Below are 23,582 nucleotides of genomic sequence, written 5' to 3'. Positions count from 1 at the left end.
TTTTTAGCCACTGACTCTTCATGATCCCATTTGAAGTTTTCTTGGCAAAGATAATTAGAGTAGTTTGTCATTTCCTTCTCCAGTTCATTTTACAGTTGAGGAAACTGAAGTAAACAGGGTGAAATGATTTGGCCAAGGTCACACAACTTCAGAGTATCAAGGCTGGATTTGAACTTAAGAAAAAGCGTATTTTTCCAGGCTTTTTATCCAATGAACCACTTAGCTCCTTGTACATTATCTCAAAAGAAAGAGATAGATGCTCTTATTATCCTCTTTTTAGGTGGAAAAAGCTTGAGTCTGGGCAATTAAGTGACTTGCCCAGGGTCGCATACTTAACAAGTGTTTGAGGTGTTCCTGGTGTTCCTGACTCTGTGTCCAGGACTCTGCCTCTCTAATGGGCATGATTTATGTTACATATGTATGGGACTTTACTGTAATCCTATGAGGTATTATAATCCACATTCCATAGAGAAGGAAATTGAGATTAAATGACTTGCTCCAGGGAACACAAGCCTAACAGAACTGAAATAAAAATACAGGTCTTTAAATCCAGTGTGTTCTCATATATTATGCCATATAAATCGAATGTGGTGTGTGTGTGTGTGTGTGTGTGTGTGTGTGTGTGTGTGTGTGTGTGTTAAGGAAAATATTAAGGTGTGAAGAAACCTGAAAAAAATATGTGTTCTGTGAGAATTGACTGCAGGAACTCTGAATATAATCAGCTTAGAGAAGAAAAATAAAGGGGGGGGAAGGGTTTTTAATTTATTATTAGAGGAGTCATATAAATAAAAGAATGGATTTATTTCAGTGTTACCGAAGAAAGGTGCAAATCAGAAAGAAGTCAATTTCAGCTAAAAAAAAACAAAGATTAAAATCAGAGAAGACAGCAATCTATTACTTGGAGTGGGGAAGGGAAGCATTTCATTGTAGAGAATGGAAATTTTTTTCAGAAATTACTTAAATCAAATCATCAACTATTTTTTAAGCACCTACTATATGTCAGACATTGTGCCAAGGACTGGGATTATAAAGAAAGAATTTATTGTCCTTTCCCTTAAAGGGCTTACAGTTAATGGGAAAGACAACATGTAAACAATTATGTATGAACAAGAGATATAGAGCATAAACTGAAAATAATTGAGAAGAAAACATTGAGGAGGACTAGGAAAGGCTTTTTACATAAGGTAGAATTTTAGTTGAAGCCTGAAAGAAGCCAAGGAAGGAAGGAGAACATTCAGAGAATGGAGGACAAAAGGAAATTGGATTAGTTGATCATAAAGTCCCCACTACCTTGAAAGTCTATACTTGATCTTTAATGCATTTAGATCACTTAAGAGATAGCTACTTTAAATAAAGAAGAAAAAATACTCCCTTGAGTTTTTCTTGCTTCTCAAACAGTCACTTGTAGTAGATATTCCTAGTTATTGGTGTGGAAGAAAGAGCCTCTCCCAGTGACTTCAGGATCTCTAATTATGAGAGGTAGGTAGTTATTTTTATTTTTATTTTTATTGTTAGGTTTTTGCAAGGCAAATGGGGTTAGTGGCTTGCCCAAGGCCACACAGCTAGGTAATTATTAAGTGTCTGAGGCCAGATTTGAACTCGGGTACTCCTGACTCCAGGGCCAGTGCTCTATCCCCTGCGCCACCTAGCCACCCTGAGGCAGGTAGTTATAAATGTCATTTGTACTTATATAGTAATCATTGTTCTAAATCTTGGCTAAAGTCACCAAGAGAATATATATTTTAAAGGAGTAACTAAGTTGAATTATCAGAGAGATGTCCAGAACATGGATTTTGAAAAGTCCGGAATTTTAACCCTTCCCTGTAGCTAGAAATCATTCATTGTTTAGTTTTTTCTTAATGCAGACCTTTTTATCATAAATTCCAAAACTGAAATGGGAGTCCATTTTTGTATTTTCCTCTGATCTGTTTATGTTATTAATTATATAGTCCAAAATTGTTGATTACGGTGCTAATGAATTCAAATGATAAAATGCATTAATAATGAAGCTTTACTAAAATACCAGGAAGTTATCAAGACATTGATCAGTTGGCAAAGGCATAGATTCAAAGGACAAAAAGTAGCTAAATTATTATTACAAAGAAAAAGATCCTATTAAGGGAAAGACTAGTTGGCAGGGATTTTGAAGGAAGGGGAGAAGCTGTGGGTTCACAGAAAGAAAGAAAATGAAGGAAAAACAGACATGACTATAGGAACATAGATTCAATGGAAAAACAGAAATGCTAAAGAATATACTTGCATAAAGATCAGTCATTTAGTTAGTAAGCATTTATTAAATTCCTACTATCATTCAGGCATTGTGTTAAGTTCTGGCCATACAAAATGAAGTAGTAGCCTCTGCCCTAAAAGATCTCATAATCTATTGAGGGAAGCAATAAGCAAACAAATATGTACAAATATGCTCTATAGGATCAAAAAAGTAATAATTAAAAGAGTGAAGACACTAAAATTAAGAGGGGTTGAGAAACACTTCCTCCAGAAGATAAGATTTTATTTGGAACAGGGAAGCCAACAGGTGTAGAACAGTGAGAGCATCCCAGGCACGGAGGGCAGCCAGAGAAAATGCCCAGAATTGGGAGACTGTCTTGTTCATGGAACAGCAGGAAGGTCAAAAACACTGGAATGAAGAATATATGGCAGAGAGCAAGTAAGATGTCAGAAGACTGGGAATCTAAGAGATTAGTGGAGCGTAGGTTATAAATGGCTTTTAATTCTGGATTTTGTGTTTGGGTCCTGGAGGTGATAGGGAGACTCTAGAAGTTTATAGACTAGGCAAATGACATGGCCAGTCCTGGACTTTAGGAAAGTCAATCGGGTGGTTAAATGAAGGGGGAAAGAGTTGAGGCAGGCAATCCTCCAGCGGGCTGCTGCAAAAGTCCAAGCTTAGGGCCTATCTTAGTGTGATGACAGTATCAGAGGGGGAAAAGAGATATATTGTAGAGTTATAAAAATGAAATCAGCAGACTTTGACAACAGATTAGATATGGTGGAGTGAGAGATAATGAATAGTGGAGATAACACCTAGGTTGTAAGACTGAGGAACCAATTAGATGGTGATACCTTAACAGTTCAGTTTTGGACATGTTGAATTTAAGATGCATCAAATTCAAGATATCTGAAAGGCAACTGAAATGTGAGACTGGAAGTCAGCAATCAGATAAACAGACTTGAGAATTGTCAACTTAGATAAAGTAATTAATTCCATGATAGTTGATGAGATTCCCTAATTAAAAAAAGATAGAGGGAGACATTTATTGTAAATAGTCTTTTCAAGAAGTTTAGCTATAAATGACAGAAAAGTTATAGGATGAACATTAGTGGAGTTGGACATGAGTGGTTTTTTAAGGATTAGAGACATAGGTATACTTATAGGCAGTTGGGAAGAACAGAAAGATGACATAAAAGATGAGTCAGAGGACCAATGACTGAGGGGACACTATCTGATGGAGGAGATGGGATGAAATATGATTTTTGTGCAGGTAAAGGAATTAGACCTGGTAAGGAGCAAAACCTCTTCATGTGAGATAGAGATGAAGGAAAAGACAGTGGCAGAAAGCATCTGAATGATATGAAATAGAAAAGAGAGGAGAATAGAAAGTTCTCAGAAAAGTTAGTAAAGTAAAATGCACTTTGAGAAAAGAATAGGATTTAAAAAAGAAAAAAATGGAAATAAATTTGTATGCATATATATATATTCATATATATATATATAAGAGTTTTAAAATTCAACATTTGGAAATTTCAGTTGTTTGCTAGAGAATTCTAAACATGTAAAATATTCAACATATAGGTACATTTACAATCATAAGTCCTATAGAAATATTTAAAAATCAGAAACAATTTTAAAATGAAGAATTGTCTATAATGGTTTAAGTGAAGGAATGGACTCTGTATTAAATTACATTCGGTGTTGGACAAATTTTACTTCCGGGTTTCAGAAAGGAAAATCAAATAAAAACACATGCACATATACCATATCAATAGGAACAATTAACTTCCTTGTCTGAGTTCTCCTTGAAAACCATATGACTCCTCTTGTGAGATTTGGAATCAATTTACAGTTCATTGTGATACCAGTGTGAAGAACGGAGTACAATAAAGAGACACAGGTTGCACTGAGAGAATAAAAGAATTACTATGTCATGTAAGATTGATATAGTATTTATTTTGGAATTTTAAAAAATACTGAATCCTGGAATATAGAAGTAGCAGTGTAGAATATGCATGCTGATGTGTATACATGTATGTACATATATATGTGTGTTTGTGTGCATAGGTATAAATGCACCTAGTGTCCTACATTTTGTCTGGTAACAAAGAGGGTGTGTACTCTAGAGCCACTAGAGTAGATTGATCCAGAATAGAATTTTAGAGTACAGAATTTTAACATACTCTCTTTCAGCTGCAAGAAATCAATAGTGTGATTATTTCCTCCTTTACCTCAACTGAATGTTTGAATTGTCTTAATCACTTATTTTCCTAATCATTTGTGTGTGTATGATACACACACACACACACACACACACATACACACACACACACATATATATATATATATCTTCAGTAAGTTTCTCCTCTACTCACTCTCTGATTCCTTTGTTTTCTTTCCCTTTTCACTTTAAACAAATTACTTGAGAATGGAAAGAACAGTATTTCATTAAAAAAAAATTCATTATAACAGAATTAAGTGAGAAGAGGACAAAGTCGATTGAAAAAGAAATTCTGGTATAGGAGGGGTAAATTTCATGAATTTAAATTAATTCAGGACAATGCTTTCAAAAACTGGGGAAAGATACAAATTTTAAAGCACTTTAAATTATTATTTTATTGCCATCAATCATAAGTGATAATAAAATAATATATATTATAAACATTAAGACACAAAAATGGAATAGTGAAAAGAGTATAGACTTGGAATCAGAAGATCTAAGTTCAAATATCCATCTGCAAAAATGAAAGTTGTACTAGATGGCCTCTGAGGGATCTTTTAACTCCAAATATAGAGATCCTTAAAAGTACATATAAAGAAGACATAGAGTGCAGAAGAAAGAAATGAGGCAGAGAGAGCAATTAGAAAGCTATTATAATATGAAATGAGGGCTTGTGGAGATAAAACCAACTAGTCTTAGTAGCTGAATGAATGTTTAGCTGAGGGGCTTAGAATGATCCAGAAGTGGTGAACTTAGATCACCGTTAACAAAGATGATGTTCTCTATGTACAGAGTATTATTCTATAAAGGAAAATGTTTAGGGAAGAAAGATGATTCTGTTTTAAGCATGTTGAATTTGAGATTCTTTTGGGACATTCAAGAATGGCTGTGTGGAATTGGGGGTCATCTGCATAGTGATAATAGCTAAACTGAAGAAGTTAGCAAATGAAAATTGAAAAAGCAGAAGAGATTCCAAGACTGATCTAGGATAGGGGCACATCTGCAGATAGAGAGCTTAACCTGGTCCAGAAAGTGATTGAAAAGGAGCTCCTGTGTTTACTGGGAGATGAGGCATATTCAAATAATTGTAATGCATAATCAATACATAAGAATCTTGAAAATGAGGTACTTCATGAAATTGACAGATAAATTGCTACTTGCAGATTGAATTCCTAGGGAATGTGTGTTTTGAGCTATAGAAATTCATTCCAGGAGCAAGAACTATCTTGGAGAAAGGGCACAGCAACAAGGATGCAGTAGAGAGATCATGTATTAGAAATAGAGTCCAGTTTTTGGATCATATTCAAGGAAGGTGAGTAATATAAGACTGAAAATGTGCTATACTTTCAGACTTTGAACTTTACTCAGAGACCACTGATAAACATTGAGTTGAAGAATTATAGGACTTAATTTTTTTTTAGATTGTTAATAGTATGAAGGTGATACAGAGAATGAAAGTGAAAAATCTCAAAAAAAGGTATTGCAGAAGCCCAGACAACTTGCTTTGAGGGACAGCACTAAGGTGGTTATAGTAGGAATCAAGAAGAAAGGATAAAGGAAATATGGTGATATAGAATTTAGATATGTGAATTGAGAGAAAGGGAAGAGTTAAAAATAGTAAGATTCGAACAAAGGAGATTTGGTGAATGGTGGTGCCACTGACAAACAAAAAGTAGAAGGAGGAACAGATTTCAATGGCAACATGATAAATTCAGCTTTGGACATGTGTTTGAGATACAAATGGAACATCCATATGGTTAAGTCTTCTGGGAAGATGGAGATGAAGATCCAAAATTGAGAAGAAAGGTTAAGGCTAGAGATGTAGACTTGAGAGCCCACTGAGTACAGGTGATTTTTGAAGTCATGCAGGTAAATGTGACTGCCATGCCAAAGAGTAGAGAGACAAGATTAGAGATCCAAAGTCAAAACCTTGAGAAATTACTTCTTTGAAATTAAGAGAAATTAGAAGCCCACAAAAGAGACAGAAGAGGAATTATTAACAAGGAAAGAACTGGACCAGGAGAACATTGTAGCTCTAAAATTAAAGGAAACGATGGGATCCTAAAAGGAAAGGGTAGTAACAGTATTAATCTAGAAAGATTAAGAAGGATGAAGACTGGCAAAAGCCATTGGCTTCAGGAATTTAGGAGATCATTAAATTAGATGATTTTTTAAGAGAACAGTTTCACAAGAGTGGTAGTGGTAGAAGAAAGGAGGGAGTAGTGAGTGGAAGCACAAAACTTTTCTAAGAACTTTGTCACCAAAGGGAAAGAAAGAGATGTTAATATGTGTCATGGAGTGATGCCATGTTTTAGAGGGTAGAGACTATGTGATTCTTTGTGTGGCATGGTGTACGTTTAGATCTTATGTAAGTTTTTTCATGATGTGGATGAAGGAAATTTAATTCTGAAAATCAGTCATCCTGAAAAGAAAGACAAACAACTGAGTAGGAAATCCAGTACTGAAAGCCAAAGAATAAATCTTTGTTTACTTAAGTCCTTGAAACAGGATATTCTAATTCATGTGTCCAACCTTTTAGTTCTTCAGGGCTGCATATTCTAACAAAAACTTGTCAGGGGTCCCTATATAGAATTTAATATCCATTTATGACTACAAAGTAACTACAAAGTCACAGTTCCAGGACAGAGAGGAATATTTGTGGTCAGTCACAAGGGAGCAGAGATTCTGGTCACATATTACCAATGAATGTAATGATAAAATGTAATAATGTATTAAAATATAATAAAATCTAATAAATAATAATAAAAATAATATAACATTTTTTTAAATTTTAAAAATAAAATATTACTTTTCAAACAAAAAATGAGATGTGCCATTTTTAATGTAAACAATGAACTTGCTCTTTCAATACCAGTGTATTTATATCTGATTCATTGAGAGGTTGTAAAGAATATTTTTCAAGAAATTTTTGTTCTAATTTTACTTTTTATATGCATTGTTTGCATATATATATGTATATATATACATATATATATATATGTATATATATATATATGGATAGGGCATGTTGATGAAATTCCAGATCTTTTTCTTTAGGCAGGTACAACTTATAAAAGTTCAATAAAGACACTCAAATTTTTCTTTAAGTTGCATATCTAATTGCATCTCTATACATTCTATTTGCAAGTTTGCAGGCAACTTGTTAATAGTCAATGAGAATGTAACAGCAAATATACTGAAATGCTTTTGTAATGAAACAATAACAAAAACTCCTATGAGACCACACAATGGTAGTTATGTGAAAAAGTCAAGCTGTGTTAGGTAAGGGTTATGGGGTTTATGATGTTGCAACATTGGCACATGTGCTCACCTGTTCCTTCATTTCATAAGTGAATGAATGAAAATGTTTTTATGTATTTACCCCTGTATCTAGCACCGGGTTAAGCTGTTTGTAGAAATACAAAAGTAAAAGAGACCCTCTGCTAAAAGATTTATGTTCCACACCATAAAACAATCCACATCTTAGAGACTGGTGGTCTGGGGTTGTTTTGATATGGGAAATCTATGGGAAAGAGAACAATAGCAATCAATTGACACTTTTCCCAGAAGCTTATGGTAGTTATACTTTTCAAGGCATGAAGTAAAGGAGGGAGAGGGATCTTGTGCATAAAATGACCCAGGTAAGAAGACATGGTGACAGAATTGGAGTTTTAAATTGAATGGCTTAGTGTGGAGGATGGAGCAGCAACTATGATAGGACAGAAAAATATCTGATTGATGGTGATTCACTGAGAAAACATGACAACTTTCTAACAGTTCCATAGCATTTTGGCAAAGTACTGCTCATTCTGAACAATATGTCTCCACTTTGCTCCTGGCTTTCATTTTTGTTTCTGCTTCTTCTTCCTATAAGCCTATACCTTACTATCTGATATTACCTTGCATTTTAAATATCAGTAGTCCACATAATCCATTTAATAGAATCATCATTCGGGGTCCATTTCATTTGCTCAAGAAATGATGAAAATATATGCATAATCACCATGATTTCTGATTCTATATTTGCTAGCTAGAAATATTTTTTAATTGAAACTATTAAATATGTGTACCAGATAATGTCAAAAAAAGGGATTCCGAGGGGAGTGGAGCCAAGATAATGGATTACAGGAAGTTGAGCAACTGAACTCTCAACATTCTCCTCTAAATTACTTTAAAACACTTCTTCAAATGAAATTTTAAAATGGCAGAGTCAACAAAAGAGCAAGGGGAGACATTTTTCCAGTCTAAGAAAAATCAGAAGATCCACAAAAAAGGTCTTTGACTCCAGGGTAGAGGCCTGTCCAGGGGTCCCACACTGCAACAACTTTGGAAGCTCTTAGCCCAGAGATGGTGTATATATGTGTGTGGGGGGGGTCAGACTCCTAGTCAGGAGGAGATTAAAGGGGGACCTACTGCAAACTTTGGGTGCAGCTGGCACTGTTTGGCAGTTCTATTGCCCATACAAAGTTCTAGGTCACAGTTCCAGGGTGGAGAGGAGTACTTGTGGTCAGTCACAAGGGAGCAGAGGTTCTGGTCACAGTTCTAGGGCCAAGAGGAGTATTATTATTTATGGTTGCAAGGGACCTATATGTTTTTATAACAGTTCTTTTTTGTGGTGGTGAATGGACACATTGGAGTGATTCTCATCAATCATGAAATGGCTGAACAAGTTGTGGTATATGATTTTAAGGGAATGCCATCAGTAAAACATAACAAGACCTATATGAACCGATGCAAAGTGAAATAAGAACCAGGAAATCATTTTAAAAGACTTGGCTACTCTGATGAATACAGTGATCCAAGACAATTTCAAAAAACTCTTGATGAAAAAATGCTATCTACCTCTAGAGAGAGAGAGCTGATGAACTCTGATTGCAAATTGATGTATAATTTTCTCATATTTTTCTTTGTTTTTTATGATATGGTTAATATAGAAATATGTTTTGCATAATTTTACATGTATAATTGATATATTGCTTGCCTTCTCAGTGGGTAGGTAATGAATGAGAGGAAGGGAGAGAATTTGGAACTCAAAATTTATAAAAGAAAAAACTGTTAAAAATAAATAATTAATATTAAAAAAAATTCTGGTCCTTAGGGATTGCTATGAAAGGAGGATTAATTTCCTTCATTGCTGTACCTTGAACTGTTCTCACCATATTTCTTATGTGCTTTCTTCTATCTATGTATTTTAGTTTATGGTTTTATCTTTTGATAATCTCATCTTGCTGACTTCAAAATGTTTCCTAATCACTATTGAGTACTATTTTTGAGCCTCAAAATCAACTCAAAGTTGATTTTGCATCTCTCATGTAGAATTTTAAGAGTCTGTCTTTATAGTGTGGCATTTGTTTAGACTTTATTCATGTTTTTCTCTTTTAAAACAAAGTAGGACATTTTTAGGGGTTGACATTATAATTGAAAATACTGTTTTCTGGCAATCAAATATTGAATAATTACATTAATATTAAACCTAATTCTTAAAAGTCATGTAAAATTAGGTGATTAAAATAGTTTATTATGAAAAATTCAAATATTATATGTGGCTAATAAATTATTAACTGTATTCAGGATCATGCTGACCATAATTAAAGAAATAGTCTATTGAGGAAGCATTTGCTTAATGTTTATTCTTATGATTCAAGTTTATTGCTCTTCAGATTACTGAGGCTTTTCATTAACCCTAAACATTGCTCTCTTTTAATTTTTTCCATAGTTCATTTTTGGTAAATGAAACTTTCTGTCATTGTTTTATAATCTTTATGACTTTTATGAATATATATCCTGTTCTCATTAGGAGATATATATATATATATATATATATATCCTTTTCTCATTAGCACATGATGTTAAAGTATAGATATGCACTTTGAAACTTTTCAGAAAAAGTCTTACACAAATTTCAGTTTTAGAGACACAATATGCTGTTTATAGTAGGGTCACTCACTGCAGCAATGGAAATTAGAACTTTCTCAGAGGAATTTAAACATTGAGAGAAAATGACCCATTTTTCTGCCCCTTCCTTATCCTTCATTTGGTAGCAAATGCCTTTCTAATGAGTGAAAACACATCTACACTAATAGAAGAAAAAGAAACCCATGCACAAGAATTAGATAGTCAAAGAAAATGTATTAAAGCAAAGATTCTTAATTTTTGTGGATGTGATGAACCCTTTTGGTAGCCTGGTGAAGTTTAAAGGACATCTTTTCAAAATAAAATTTCAAATGCATAAAATTAAAAAAAAGGATTAGCAAGAAAACCAATTACAAGCATACATTAAAATATAGTTACTAAAATATGGGAGGGGAGGAGGGATTTAAAGATCTCAGGTTAAAAAACCTCTCTTTTGAAGGATATTCTTTAAATGTAGTTGGAGGCATGAATGAGCTTCTGTGACCCCCCAATTGTTATCTAAGTTGGAATGATGATGTAGCAATTCTTTAGACTGGGGTGATGTGAGTTACAGCTACTGGACTTGGAATTAGGAAGATTTGAGTTCTAGTATTGTCTCAAGAGACTTAATCGCCATGTGACATTGACCAAATCATTTAACTTCAGTCTCCATTTCCTCATTGGTAAAATAGTACAAATAATATTAATTTGAAAGTATGGTGGCTGCAGAAGATATTTGTAAAGATCAAATGAGATAATAAATGTAAAGTACTTTTCAAACTTTAAACCAATAAATTAAAACTAGATATTTAGAAACATCTGGATGGCACTTAGAGAAAGTAAGACCTGAGTTCAGATCCTCCCTTAGACACTTATTAGCTGTTTGACCTTGATCAAGTCACTTCAAGTGGCTTCCATTTCCTCATTGGTAAAATGGAGATACTTGCCTCCCAGGTTTATTGTAAGAACTAAATGAAATGACCTGTGTAAAACTCTTCAAAATTTTATGCACTATGGGTCTGAAGCAAAAAGGAAAAAAAAAGAATTGCTATATGTTAGAAATCATGTTGATTATTGCTGTTCCAAAAATATCATCTTAGCTCAAAATGCTGCTTGGAAAAGGCCTGATTCTAATAATGACAATTGCACATGCATACTGATCCTGACCTATCTTCTTTGAATCTTTTATCTTTATTGAAGAATTACGAAGTAGAAGAATTCAGTACTTCATATAGTATTATACAGAATGGCTTTAAAGGTCCCTTGGAATTCTAGAATCCTGTGATTCCATGGAATAATTATTCACTGATATCTGGTTATTTTCTGACTGCCTGGTTTGCAATAGGTATTTTTAAAAAATTTTTGAATTGACCACACCTAAGGGTTAAGATAAAATGCTAAGGGTAGGAAATGAAAGATGCAATTGAAACTGCCTTCATGGAGCTTACAGTCCATTCAGGAAGATGTCATGTACCCAAATATAGTTTAGATTATGATAGGGGGGAAATGAGAAATCCAGATAGAGGACTTTTTGATTTGTGGAAGAAAAGAACACTTTTGGTAAGTATTAGAGAAAAGTGGCACCTGAGTTGAACTTTGAAGAAGAAACCATACTGTGAATGATATAGGAATATATAGAATAAGATCTCTAAAAGTAAAGACCACCAAGATTGTTCTTCTTTTTTGTATGTTCTATCCATGATATGCTTATTGACTTCAATAGTACAAGAAAATTTCATGAGCTAGACCAATAAGCAGCTGTTTACTAACACCAAAAGAACCAGATATATCTACTTTCTATTTCTGATATGATTAGCTATTTTTAATACATGGCATTAGAATATAGACATGTATTAATTCAAATTTACCAGAAAAGGTGTATAAAAGCAAGCTTAATTGATCTATGGTCAAATCTTTTCCCCATTCACTTATTAAATGTTTACTTCTTTAACCTATTCACCACCCCAATTGTGCTTGTGTATGAAATATTACAGGAGAGAAACCATATAATTTTGGTGTGGGCATGAGGAGGACTCCTTTTAAGTTTAGAAGTCAGTGAGTAGTTTTTGGACCCCCTCTCCTCAGGAAATTTGGAATTCAGGGTAGAGCCCTGAACGAAGGCAAGAATTCCCAGAAACTTATCCCCCCACACCAAAAGCCATCAAATTATGACTCTAGCCAAAATTCAGAGGGTGGCAGAATCCACAGAAAGACTGAGTGATACAATTTCCCAGTCCATTACAACTTAGAATTACCAAAAGAAAAGTCTGTTTCACCAGGACCAGGGGTTGGAAAAAAGCCACAGCTGCAGCATAATGCAGCCCAGGGATCACCAGGAACAGCATGAAGGGATGGTGAGAGAACTCTGCTGCACCAGAGCTAGTGCAGAGCAAGTGCTGGCCTCAGAGCAGCCCTGCAGTATGAACCTGCAACAGGGATGGGGAAGCCAGCCTGCACCTCCAAAACTCAGCCCACAGATGGTAGGGGGTCAGGGGAGACTGCAGAGGTCTCTCTCTATTCTCCCTGGGGCAGGACTCTGCTGTGTTTGCCCACACTCAGATCCAGGTTGCAGTTTCCATGCCACCATAGCTGAGCAGGGACTTTCCTCACAGCTCCAGGGCAGAGGGGAGTGCCTGTGCTCATCCACATATCAAAGCACAGGCAAGAGAGCAGTCAGCGCCTCTTGTGAGACCTTGGAGGAATTAAGGTCCCAGTTGGGTGTTCCAAAACCCGCCAAAGCCTTGGAAGTGTGGTAAAGCAGTCATAAGCTGAGAAAATGAGCTAACAAAAGAAAAAGAAGAATTTGACCAATAGAAAATTCCTTTGGTCCCATGGAAGATTCAGAAGATGATAAAATCAAAGCTTCTGTATCTAAAACCTCCAAGAGAAATAGCAAATGGGCTCAGGTTATGAATGAGGTCAAAAAAAGACTTTGAAATGCAATGAATTCCAAATTTCCTGAGGAGAGGGGGTCCTTAAAAAGCAGAATTGGCCAGTTAGAAAAGAAGATTTTAAAAAAATCTCTCTGAAGAAAATAACTCCTTCAAATGCAGAATGGAACTAAAAGAAGCTGATGACTTTGCAAGAAATCAGGAAGAAATAAAACTATTCCAAACCGCCCCCCCACCAAATATCTCATGGGAAAAAACAACCAACCTTGAAAACAGATCCAGGAGAGATATTTTAAAAATTATTGGTCTACCTTAAAGTCAGGACCAGGAAAAGAGCCTAGACTTCATTTTTTCAAGAAATAATACAGCAAAATTGCCTTGAGATCCTTGAAATAGAGGGTAAAATAGAAATTGAGGGAATTCACCAGTCACATCTTGAAAGATATCCCAAAAGAAAAACTTTCAATAATATTAAAGCCAAATTCCCAAACTCTCAAGCCAAAGAGAAAATACTAAAAGCTGCCAGAAACAAACAATTCAGGATTACACAGGATCTGGCAGCATCTACATTAAGGGCTCATAGGGCTTGGAATATGATATTCCAGAAGGCAAAAGATCTTGGTTACAACTAAGAATCAACTACCCAGCAAAACTGAACATCCTCTTTCAGGGAAAGTGATGGACTTTCAATAAAACAAAGGAGTTTCAAACTTTCCTATTGAAACAACCAGAGCTGAACAGAAAGTTTTATCTCCAAGTACAGGACTCGGGTGAACCACAGAGGGGATGGATGAGAAGTACTAACTATGAAGAAATTAATGATGTTGAACTGTTTGTATTTTTGCATGGGAAGAAGATACTGATGACTCATATGAACTTTCTCATTTATAAGAGCAGTTAGAAGGAGCATTAGAGACAAGGCACAGGAAGGAGCTGAATATAATGGTATAATATAGTTAAAAGATGGAGTCAATGGCTGATAAAGGAAAATACTGGGATGAAGAGAAAGGAAAGGAAGAAGGGGCTAAAATATTTCACATAAGATTCAAGAAACTTTTTTCAATGGTGTGGAAAAAGGGAAGGCAAGGGGGGATGAGTGAGCCTTCATTCTCATTAGAAATGGCTCAGAGAGAAAATAACATACATACTTAATAAGGTTTAGAAATATATCTTACCCTAGAGAAAATGAGAAGAAAGGGATGAGATAAGGTGGAATAGGGGGAGGGAAGGGGGGGAATAGGTGATAGAAGAGAGAGAAGATCATGGGAGAGGGTATTCATATACAATACACTTTTGAAAAGGGACAGGGTGAAAAGAGAGAGAGAGAGAGAGAGAGAGAGAGAGAGAGAGAGAGAGAGAGAGAGAGAGAGAACAGAATAAATGAGAGTGGGAAGGAATAGAGTGGAGGGAAATACAACTAGTAATAGCAACTGGGGGAAAATATTGAAGCAACTTCTTTGGTGGACTTATGATAAAGAAGACAATTCATTCCAGAGACAGAGTCATTGGAATCTGAACACAGACTGGAGTACATTTTTTTTTCTTTCTCACAGTTCTTGAGGTTTCTCATCATCTTGGGGGAAGGGGGAGTTATGTTTACTCTCATAACAAGATTATTGTAATAATATAAAATAAGTAAATGAAAATATTTTAAAAAGAAGTTAGTGAGTACCAGCAGAAGAGACAGATAGGCTAGGTAGTCATGTAAAAAATATAAATATTTGATAGTTCATATAGATTATTGGGCCACTGCTTTCATGTTTCTCTTTTAGTTCTTTTAAAATGTTCCCCAGTGGTTAGTTTCCATGAGCTCATTTTTTTAATGTTCCTTCTTATTATTGAGAAAAACAAAACCAAAAACCCCCCCTTGTTTCAGCAATCCACATTTCTCTTCCTCTGTGTAAAATTGCCCAACTACGAGTTATGTAAATATTTAAAAGAGGTCAGCAATCTAGTGAAATAGTTTTTCTATTAAATTAGTTGGAATTTTTAAAAAATTTCTATCTTTTTTATAATAGGAGGAGAGAAGATTGAAGGGATATATCTGTGTGTGGGTGTGTGTATATATATATATACATATATATATATATATATATATATATATATATATATGGTAGGGAGAAGGGTCACCTCTTTAAAGTTTGGAGTAATAGACTTGAACATGAAGGGAAGAGGATGACTGATATCAGGAATATGTGAAATGAAAAGGAAAGAGTTCCTGAGAATGAACTATTTTTTTTTAAAGTATGAGTTGAGTGAGGTTCCCAAATGAGAATGTGGAAGTAAGGGTGTTGTGGAAGGCAGAGAAAAGATGAGGTTTGAAACAGAATTGTACTATTTTTATGCCTTTAATTTCTCATATTTCTTCTTTTTCTTCTCACTAATCTTAGAGTCATTTCTCTATGCCAGCATCACATTTCTATGAAGGACCTTAAAAACTCTGAACATTCAGGAAAAATTTGTACATTCCTTCCTTTTGTTACTGTCCAGTTCATTCTAGATTGTGCACAGTGATATTCCAAACTATCCACTTAAAATCTTTATTGTTCATTTGTCTTTTCTTCCAAGACTGGGCACATTCATCCTGAGATCATTGTTTTATAACCCATACTCAGAGAAAAAACAGAGCAGATGCAGGACCAGAGATTCACCTAAACTAACATATGTATCTTAGACCCTTGTGTTCAAACTTTGCCATTTTTGGCTTGGTGAAGGAATGCTTTCTTTTCATACTCCTCATCAGAGGGAGAGAGAATTTTTTGCCCCAAGTTGAGTCAAAGGAAGAAAGCAAACCCAAAACTGTCTTTTCTTTATCTGATACTCTATTCCCTGTTAAGACTTGGGGATGGACCTAGGAACTACCCACAAAGCATATGTTATTTCTATAGTATGTTCCCCATCTATTTCTCTTCTTGCTATTATAATTCTATTGTGGGGACATTTTGGTTATACTTTCCCATTTTCCTATTCCTCCTCATAGTATTAAAAAAAAATCAACACACACACCCAGGCACAGGCTTAGGATTTCATGGGGCAGGCTCTAGCCAGACCTGTCTCCACTCCCATTACAGAATCAAAATATTATCAGATCTAGGGTTTAAGTTACATTACATTCATAATCAAATTTGGTAGTTATTTAGGGGAAGAAGCTGCTATAGTTGATAAGATAGAAGGATCTGATGTGGAGAAGATGTGGTATGTAGTATGATGATCCATTTTTATGTGCATAAATAATTATATATGTATGTATACACACACACACATTGATCTTGCAGTTGGTTTACACAACAACTCTGTGAGGTAGGAAATGTTTAATTTTCTTTTTTAAAGGTGAGTTAACTGTAGTTCAGAAAAGATAAGTGACTTATCTATGAAGTATCAGAGATGAGATACAAATCCAGAACTCTTCAGACTATATCCATTGTTCTTTCTTTTTATTTTTACTTTCATTTAGAAAAGAAGAGATTTACTGAAATCTTTTTTATATCACTGTAATTTCCCAGTGATTTCCTCTGCCACTCTCTCCTCAAATATAATATTCTCTTGTTACAAATAAATTCAATCAAGCTGAACGCATTACCATATTAGTCATATATGAAATGCATGAATCATTTTGTACCATCAAGCAAATTCAGAGCTCGAAGGGACATTAATGGTTTTCTAGTCCAATCCATAATTTCCCAGATGAAGAAATGGATTGCTTAAATGACTTAAGATAGTAATAATAAGATAGTAATAAATGGTAGAACCAGGATCCGAATCCTTTTCTTCTAACTACAGATCATCCATTTTCATTCCACTCTAAATAATTTGATCCCTCTCTGTTGAAAGGTAGTACACATACTTCATTAGTCCTTTGATATAATGACTGAATGCTAAATTTTGAAGTCTTTTAGTGTTATCTTCCTTTAGATTATTGTGTCATTATGAAAATTGTCCAATTCTGCTTACTATGCTCTGTATCAATTCATATAAGACTTCCCAGAGTTCTCTGAATTCTTAATATTTGTCATTTCTTAAAACACAATTATATTATATTACATTCATGTGATATAAGTTATTCAACTATTCTTCAATTGATGAGCATCTATTTTGTTTACACTTACTACATATAACATGACGGATTAAAGCTTTCTAATATAAACACCTTCAACATACTTGAATTATATATGTAATTGTATTGTGATGTCAAAGGATATGTATGGTTTATCTTTTAAAATTAGAATGCTAATTTATTTTCTAGAGTTGTTAGATCAGTCAACTCTATCAACAGTATATTAGTGTAGTTTTCTCCCACACAACTACTCTATCATCAAATTATTTTCTTCTTTTCTAAACAGTGGAAAATGAAGTAAAACATCAAACATCAAACATTTCTATTTTTAAAAGTAATTTTGAGAATTTTCTTACAATTATTTTTAGTATTTTCTCTTAAAACTTTTCATATCTTTTTATCACTAAACTATCAAAGAATGATTCATATATATATATATATATATATATATATATTATCAGTTCTGTATGTATCTTGAATAACAGACCTTTAACAAAGATATTTGCTATAATTTTTTTCTTAATTAACTGCTTCTCTTCTAATTCTAAAGATGTTAAGAACTGTCCACCTACACATAGTTTTTGCAAGGCACCACCTTATAGTCTTTATTTTTTAAAGTAATGTGACATTTCTGTCATATATTCATTTGGAATTTGTTTTGTTAAGTGGTATAAGATATTGGTCCAAACCTAACTTCAGTCAACAGAATTTTTAATTTACCCAGCTATTTGTTGAATTGAAATTCTTACTTCTGTAATTGATATTCTTGAATTTATCAAATACTGAGGACCCTGTTCTAACACTTTATGGTCTTGCTTGTCTAGTCTGTTCCACTAATCAAGTTTTCTAGCTTTTATCCAGTACCAAATAGTTTTATTGGTACTGCTTTATCATCTAATTTGAGATGTGGTGTTGTAGTTTGTTATGATTTTATCTAAATCTATAAAGCCATTAGTAGATTAATATTGCATTAAATCTGTAATGTTATTTAGTTATTGTTGTTGTAGCTCCACCATAAACAATGATATCTTGGTAATTTCTTGTACTCTTTTATTTATGTAAAGCATTACAAAATGGCAGAAGTAAAAAAATCTTGAGTGTATCTTAGTGGTATGGTTTCATATATTTTAAGCATTTTATGATTTTTTTCACTGAATTTTTTCCTATTTCTTGCTAGGTTTTGCCAGTAATATAGCTAAAGATCGATTTTGTTCATCTATTTTATATCCTGTTTACTAAAATTGCTAATTGCTTCAATTTTTTTCATTGAATATCTCAATAAACTATATGTTCCAATAAAAATATTTTGAAGCTGTCTTTGACATAAATATTCCTTCAACTTATTTTTTCTTATACTAGCTATTGTTTCTAAAACTTTATCAAATAATAATAGTAACTGTGGACATTCTTGTTTCTCCATTGTAATTAGTGTTAATTTTTTATTTTTAAGTAGTATTTTCAAAATGAGTGTTGCATTTTATCAGATCTTATTTTATCATTCATTAATATAAGCATCTAGTTTTTATTGTTTTTTGTTATTAATATGATCAGCTACATTTAAAGTTTCTTTGATATTGAATTAATCCTATGTTTCTGTTAAAAAACCCAACAAAGTCATAATGAATAATTTTTTAAAATATTTTTCCAGTGGTCTCTCCAATACACTGCACTAGTAGAATGATTAAATAATATTCAAAGATGAGTAAGATGTTGAATGTCAGTAATAAATTCTGGTTTCCTGTGTAGTAAAAGAAGTCTGTCTAAGTCACATTCTTGAAGTGAATGATAAATTTAAGATTAGAAAAAAAAATCATTCATCTAAAACATGGAAAGGATCTTACAGGGAAGCTATAGGCTCAAGTAGGTCAAGAGAGCCCAAAATTGCACTTGTAAGCAATGGAGGAAAGATCTGAACTCAGTTCTTCTGAATTCAGAGTATCTTCTTGATCTATGGTACCATGTTGCCTTCTCAAGAGAAAAAAAAGGAAATAATTAAGGCAGAAAATATTAAAGCATTTCAAATTTGAGAATTCAGTACCATAATGATTAACATTATCTTTGGACCCTGGCACTTTAGACATTTGCCTTTGCATTAAATTTGAAATTCCCAAAATAAAACTATGAATCAATCCCTATCTGATTTAACCACCCAAATCTCATGCTAGGTATCCAATCCCTGGTAGCTTGCTTCCCAATATCAAAACCCTGACCTCCCTGAGAGCCTGCACTTGTGGGGAAAATAGTGATTTATGCTATCTCTGTGAAACCAATGATCAGAGAATGATTTTTTTGGACACTTTTGGTTGTTGGGGACAGTTCTGATTCTGTAGATAACTTTTCTTTCTGTCCAGTGTATTCATTAAAAAAGTTTTTGTTCTCTGGAAGTTTTGGGGAACTTATCCTTTTATGAGAATCTCTTGCAAGTCCTTAGCAGGTTTAATTTGCATCATGTTTGGAAATTGGAAATTAATGATGTTGAGGTTTATATTCCATTAGGCAGAAATAATAGAAAAACAAATATGCACAGTCAAGGAAACCCTTTTTTTTTCTGTTTCAGCCCGAGTTATGCAAACCGATAATGGAAAAAAAATCAAAAGGCCAACGTGACATTCTATAGAAAAATTTCATTGCAGGAACTCTTTGAATCATTTGGGCCTATTAATGAAGTTTAAAATTATTTTAATTTAGGAATGTCTTCATTCAACTCGTTTTCCCATAGTATCCTTTTGCCCAATTTTACAAATTCCTTCTATGCTCTTTAAAAAAAAATCTGGAGTAAGGTTTCAAACTTGCTCTGTGGTTCTTGGGCAATTAACCATTTTACATCAATAAGGCCATACTTCTCTTTACAGTAGGGAAAATTTCTGAACTTCCTATAAACACAAGACAGACGGTTTTCATTACTTGCAAGGTTCAGTCTTCGAATTTTAGGAAGTTGTAGAAAGACAATAGTTTTGTTTTCAGCTAGTTCTTATTTTATAATTGGGATAAAGAACAATCCCGAGGTATTGAGATTAAAAAGATTATAGTTTATTTTACCATTATTTGGGTTTAAATTGTGAAGACTCTTAATTTCAGAGTTGGTAATTGTTTTTAAATATTTCAGATCTAGTAATATGAAGAATAGTACTGTGAATGTACTCAAAATTTACTCTTATTGGAATGCATAAGGAAAGAAACATTCAATTCTTTGTTTTTTCTATAAATTTCACAAAAACTTAGAATTGAATAATTTAAAGGCTTCATAAGTAGATGACATGAAGTGTCAACATGAATTCAGTTATCGTTCCTTTGCTGATTACTCTCAGATCTACTTATCCAATTCTAACCTTTTTATTGACCAGTACCATCATTTCAGCTTTCTATTAAACATCTCAAACAGGAAGTCTCATCAACATTTCATATTAAACAAGCAAAACTGGACTTATTATCTTTCCCCCCTTATCCTCTGGCCTTCCAAACTTTCCTAGCCCTGTAAAAGATAAGTGTAATGCTCAACTCCTCACTCTCAAGTTTCACAACAGATTGGATATGGAGCTGCATTCTAGAAGATTTTACTGTTTCCCCGTGATTTTGGGGCTTTCTCTTTGTTGATTATTTTTGATATATCCCATATATAGCCTGTTTTAGTTGTTTGTTTTTTATCTACCCTCATTAGACTGCAAGCTCCTTGAGAACAGATTGATTTTTGTTGCTGTTGTGATTTTAACTTTCTTTATATACCCATTGTTTAGTATAGTGCCAGACACATAGGAGATGAATATTTATTGATGATCCAAAGATATATTTTCTATTAAATCCCAGAAATAGCATAATAATGCCTTTCTCTTCACAATGGGAAGATTTCTTCATTGAACAAATAATTATTTTGCACAGTGTGTGTGTGTGTGTGTGTGTGTGTGTGTGTGTGTGTAACTCATTGAAGAGGAATTAAGTTAAATACTTATTTTTACTCCTTTGTCCTAAAGACATTGTGAAGGCTTTTAAAAGTGACTTTTAAATATTATAATAATCTTAGTGAAGATTATCAATTCCTAATATTTGAGGGAGGGAAAGATTCTCATTCATTAAAAAAATGGCTTTTGGACTAAAGTTCAATGTAGATCCAAGAAGAGAGACAATGTTGTATACTAGAAAGAATGCTAATTGAAGAAATTGGTAAGCAGTTGCATTCTTATCAATATTATTGATAATGTCTATATGCAGACTTACTCATCGGGTAAGATATAAATGGAGAATTGTGAATTAATAATATTATTTGCATAAGTGATAATTAAATGAGAAATCAGTTAAAAAGTTAAATGTTTTTGTGTTCCAACAGGAAATATGGGATGTATAAAATCAAAAAGAAAAGACAGTACAACTCACGATGGATTAGATTTGAAGACCCAACCAGTACGTAATACTGACCGAACTATTTATGTGAGAGATCCAACGTCCAATAAACAGCAAAGGCCAGTAAGTAGATAGTCTCAGGGGAGAATTCCAAGAGCAAGACCCAAGCTGCATGGCTGGCATAATTAAAATTCAATCGAGAACATATGCATGTGGATATCAACATGATTAATTGGTTCTCCAATAATTTGTTTTGCAATTCAACCATTCTAAAGACATGCAGGCAATTTTATAGATACCTGGCCATTTATTATGTTATGACTATTCCATTTTTTGCATATTGAGAAAATTATTTTTTATATTACTTCTAGTAAGAAAAATTTCAAATTCAAGAGAACTTGCCTCCTATTCTATAGGACAAAAAGGTTTGTATTAGAATCTGTAGTGAGATTAGCATAGTGCTACTAAATTAAATGCAAACTATAACAATGAATAAATTTAAATATTACCAACCAACTCTTCTTTCCTTCCTATCTTTTCCTTATATTCTATCATCCATCCAAATTAATCCCTTAATTTTAGTATAGGGCAGAACACTGTAGATCTTTTTTTTTAATAAAGAATCTTTAAAAATTCAATATATTTATTCCTTGGTACTGGATATTATAGACAAACTTTCACAACAATAGAATCGGTGATGTTTTATTTTTATTCATTTCAGGAAATCTTTGCCTAACAAAGAAGTAAAACTGCATTTCTTAAAAGAAAAAAATTAATAATAGTGACCTAACCTCCTGTTTTCTCCCTTTCAAAAAAAGCAATCGCATTCTCTTTCATAAGATAGCTTCATAGGATCATACAGTACCTAACCTCTAAGAACATTTTAAACAATCTCTACAGTATAAAATATTTTAAAGTGCTATGTATGCCATTTCTGTACTTTCTTGCCACCTGCAAGCAATATATAAAAATGTAAACATTTTGGTTTTAATTAGGAATTCTTCAGGTACTAAACATATATAGAAGTTTTTTGAGGATTTATGAGTTAAAGGAAGGTTCTTTGAGAGGTAGGTTAAGGGTGACTGCATTGAGTTGTGATGAGAGTACAAAAAATTAAAAAGTTGCAAGTTGGATTTTTTTTGAAGTCATAATATTTCTAGTTTGAGTAAATATATTTATCATGTAATTGTATTTACCTCAGTAAAATCATTGTCTTTATAAATAGAAAGAAAAGGAAATAAGGGGAAGAAAATAAATGATTCCTATTTACCTCATTGTGAGATGCTAAAATTCCTATGCAAAATAAAATCCTTCTTTCCTAGTACAGTTCACCATAAATCAAATGCGTTTTAATTTTGGGTATGGAAAATCTTGTAAGACTATAGGTTCTAGATGATAGAGAATATTAAAATTTGCTTTATTTAATTTTTTTAAAGAGGGGAGAATAACACTCTTCATTTTATAAAAAAGTTTTATTTTCAGTAATAAAAAGGCAATGAAATTCACTTAATTTAGAAATCAGAAGTAGCTAAATATTGCTAAAAGCTTAATTCCATAATGTATAATGCAGTATTATATTTCATTTGGCTTTGTGAGTAAAGATCATGATTTCTTTTCCTTTATCATCAGTTGGCTTTGCCCTGATTGATGACCATAAGTGGGGTCAATTACTACAAAAATGCATGTCATTGGTCATAAGGAGAAATGGACAAATATATCCATGAAAACTGAAAATCAAATAACAATCAGACAATTTTTTTTTCTTAAAAAGGGACATTATGTCGTGGAGAGATGGGAAAGCATATCAAGGAAATAGTTTTAGATTTGAGGTCCTAAGTTTGAATCTAACCTTGGATATTTATTGTATGATTAGCACAAGTCACTTAACTTCTCTAAATCTCAGTTTCCTAAGCTGTAAAATAGTAATAATAACTAGAGACCTACTTTGTAATACTATTG

At 33.3% G+C, this 23,582-nt stretch overlaps 1 protein-coding gene across 3 annotated transcripts in view; it reads left to right on the top strand.

Moving 5' to 3' along the window:
• Positions 1-23,582, top strand: part of LYN (LYN proto-oncogene, Src family tyrosine kinase) — a 148,334-nt gene that overhangs the window by 55,406 nt on the left and 69,346 nt on the right. For 2 of the 3 annotated variants that reach the window (XM_074199937.1, XM_074199939.1), the window contains exon 2: positions 21,610-21,746. In XM_074199937.1, coding sequence (XP_074056038.1) covers positions 21,615-21,746 — 132 coding nt within the window. In that variant the 5' untranslated portion in view covers positions 21,610-21,614. The remainder of the gene's footprint in view (positions 1-21,609; positions 21,747-23,582) is intronic. The other variant, XM_074199940.1, reaches the window with a different exon arrangement.

This window comes from Macrotis lagotis, chromosome X, assembly GCF_037893015.1.
Source record: "Macrotis lagotis isolate mMagLag1 chromosome X, bilby.v1.9.chrom.fasta, whole genome shotgun sequence".
Classification (NCBI taxonomy): Eukaryota; Metazoa; Chordata; class Mammalia; order Peramelemorphia; family Peramelidae; genus Macrotis; species Macrotis lagotis.
This window is presented reverse-complemented; position numbering and strand designations above follow the sequence as displayed.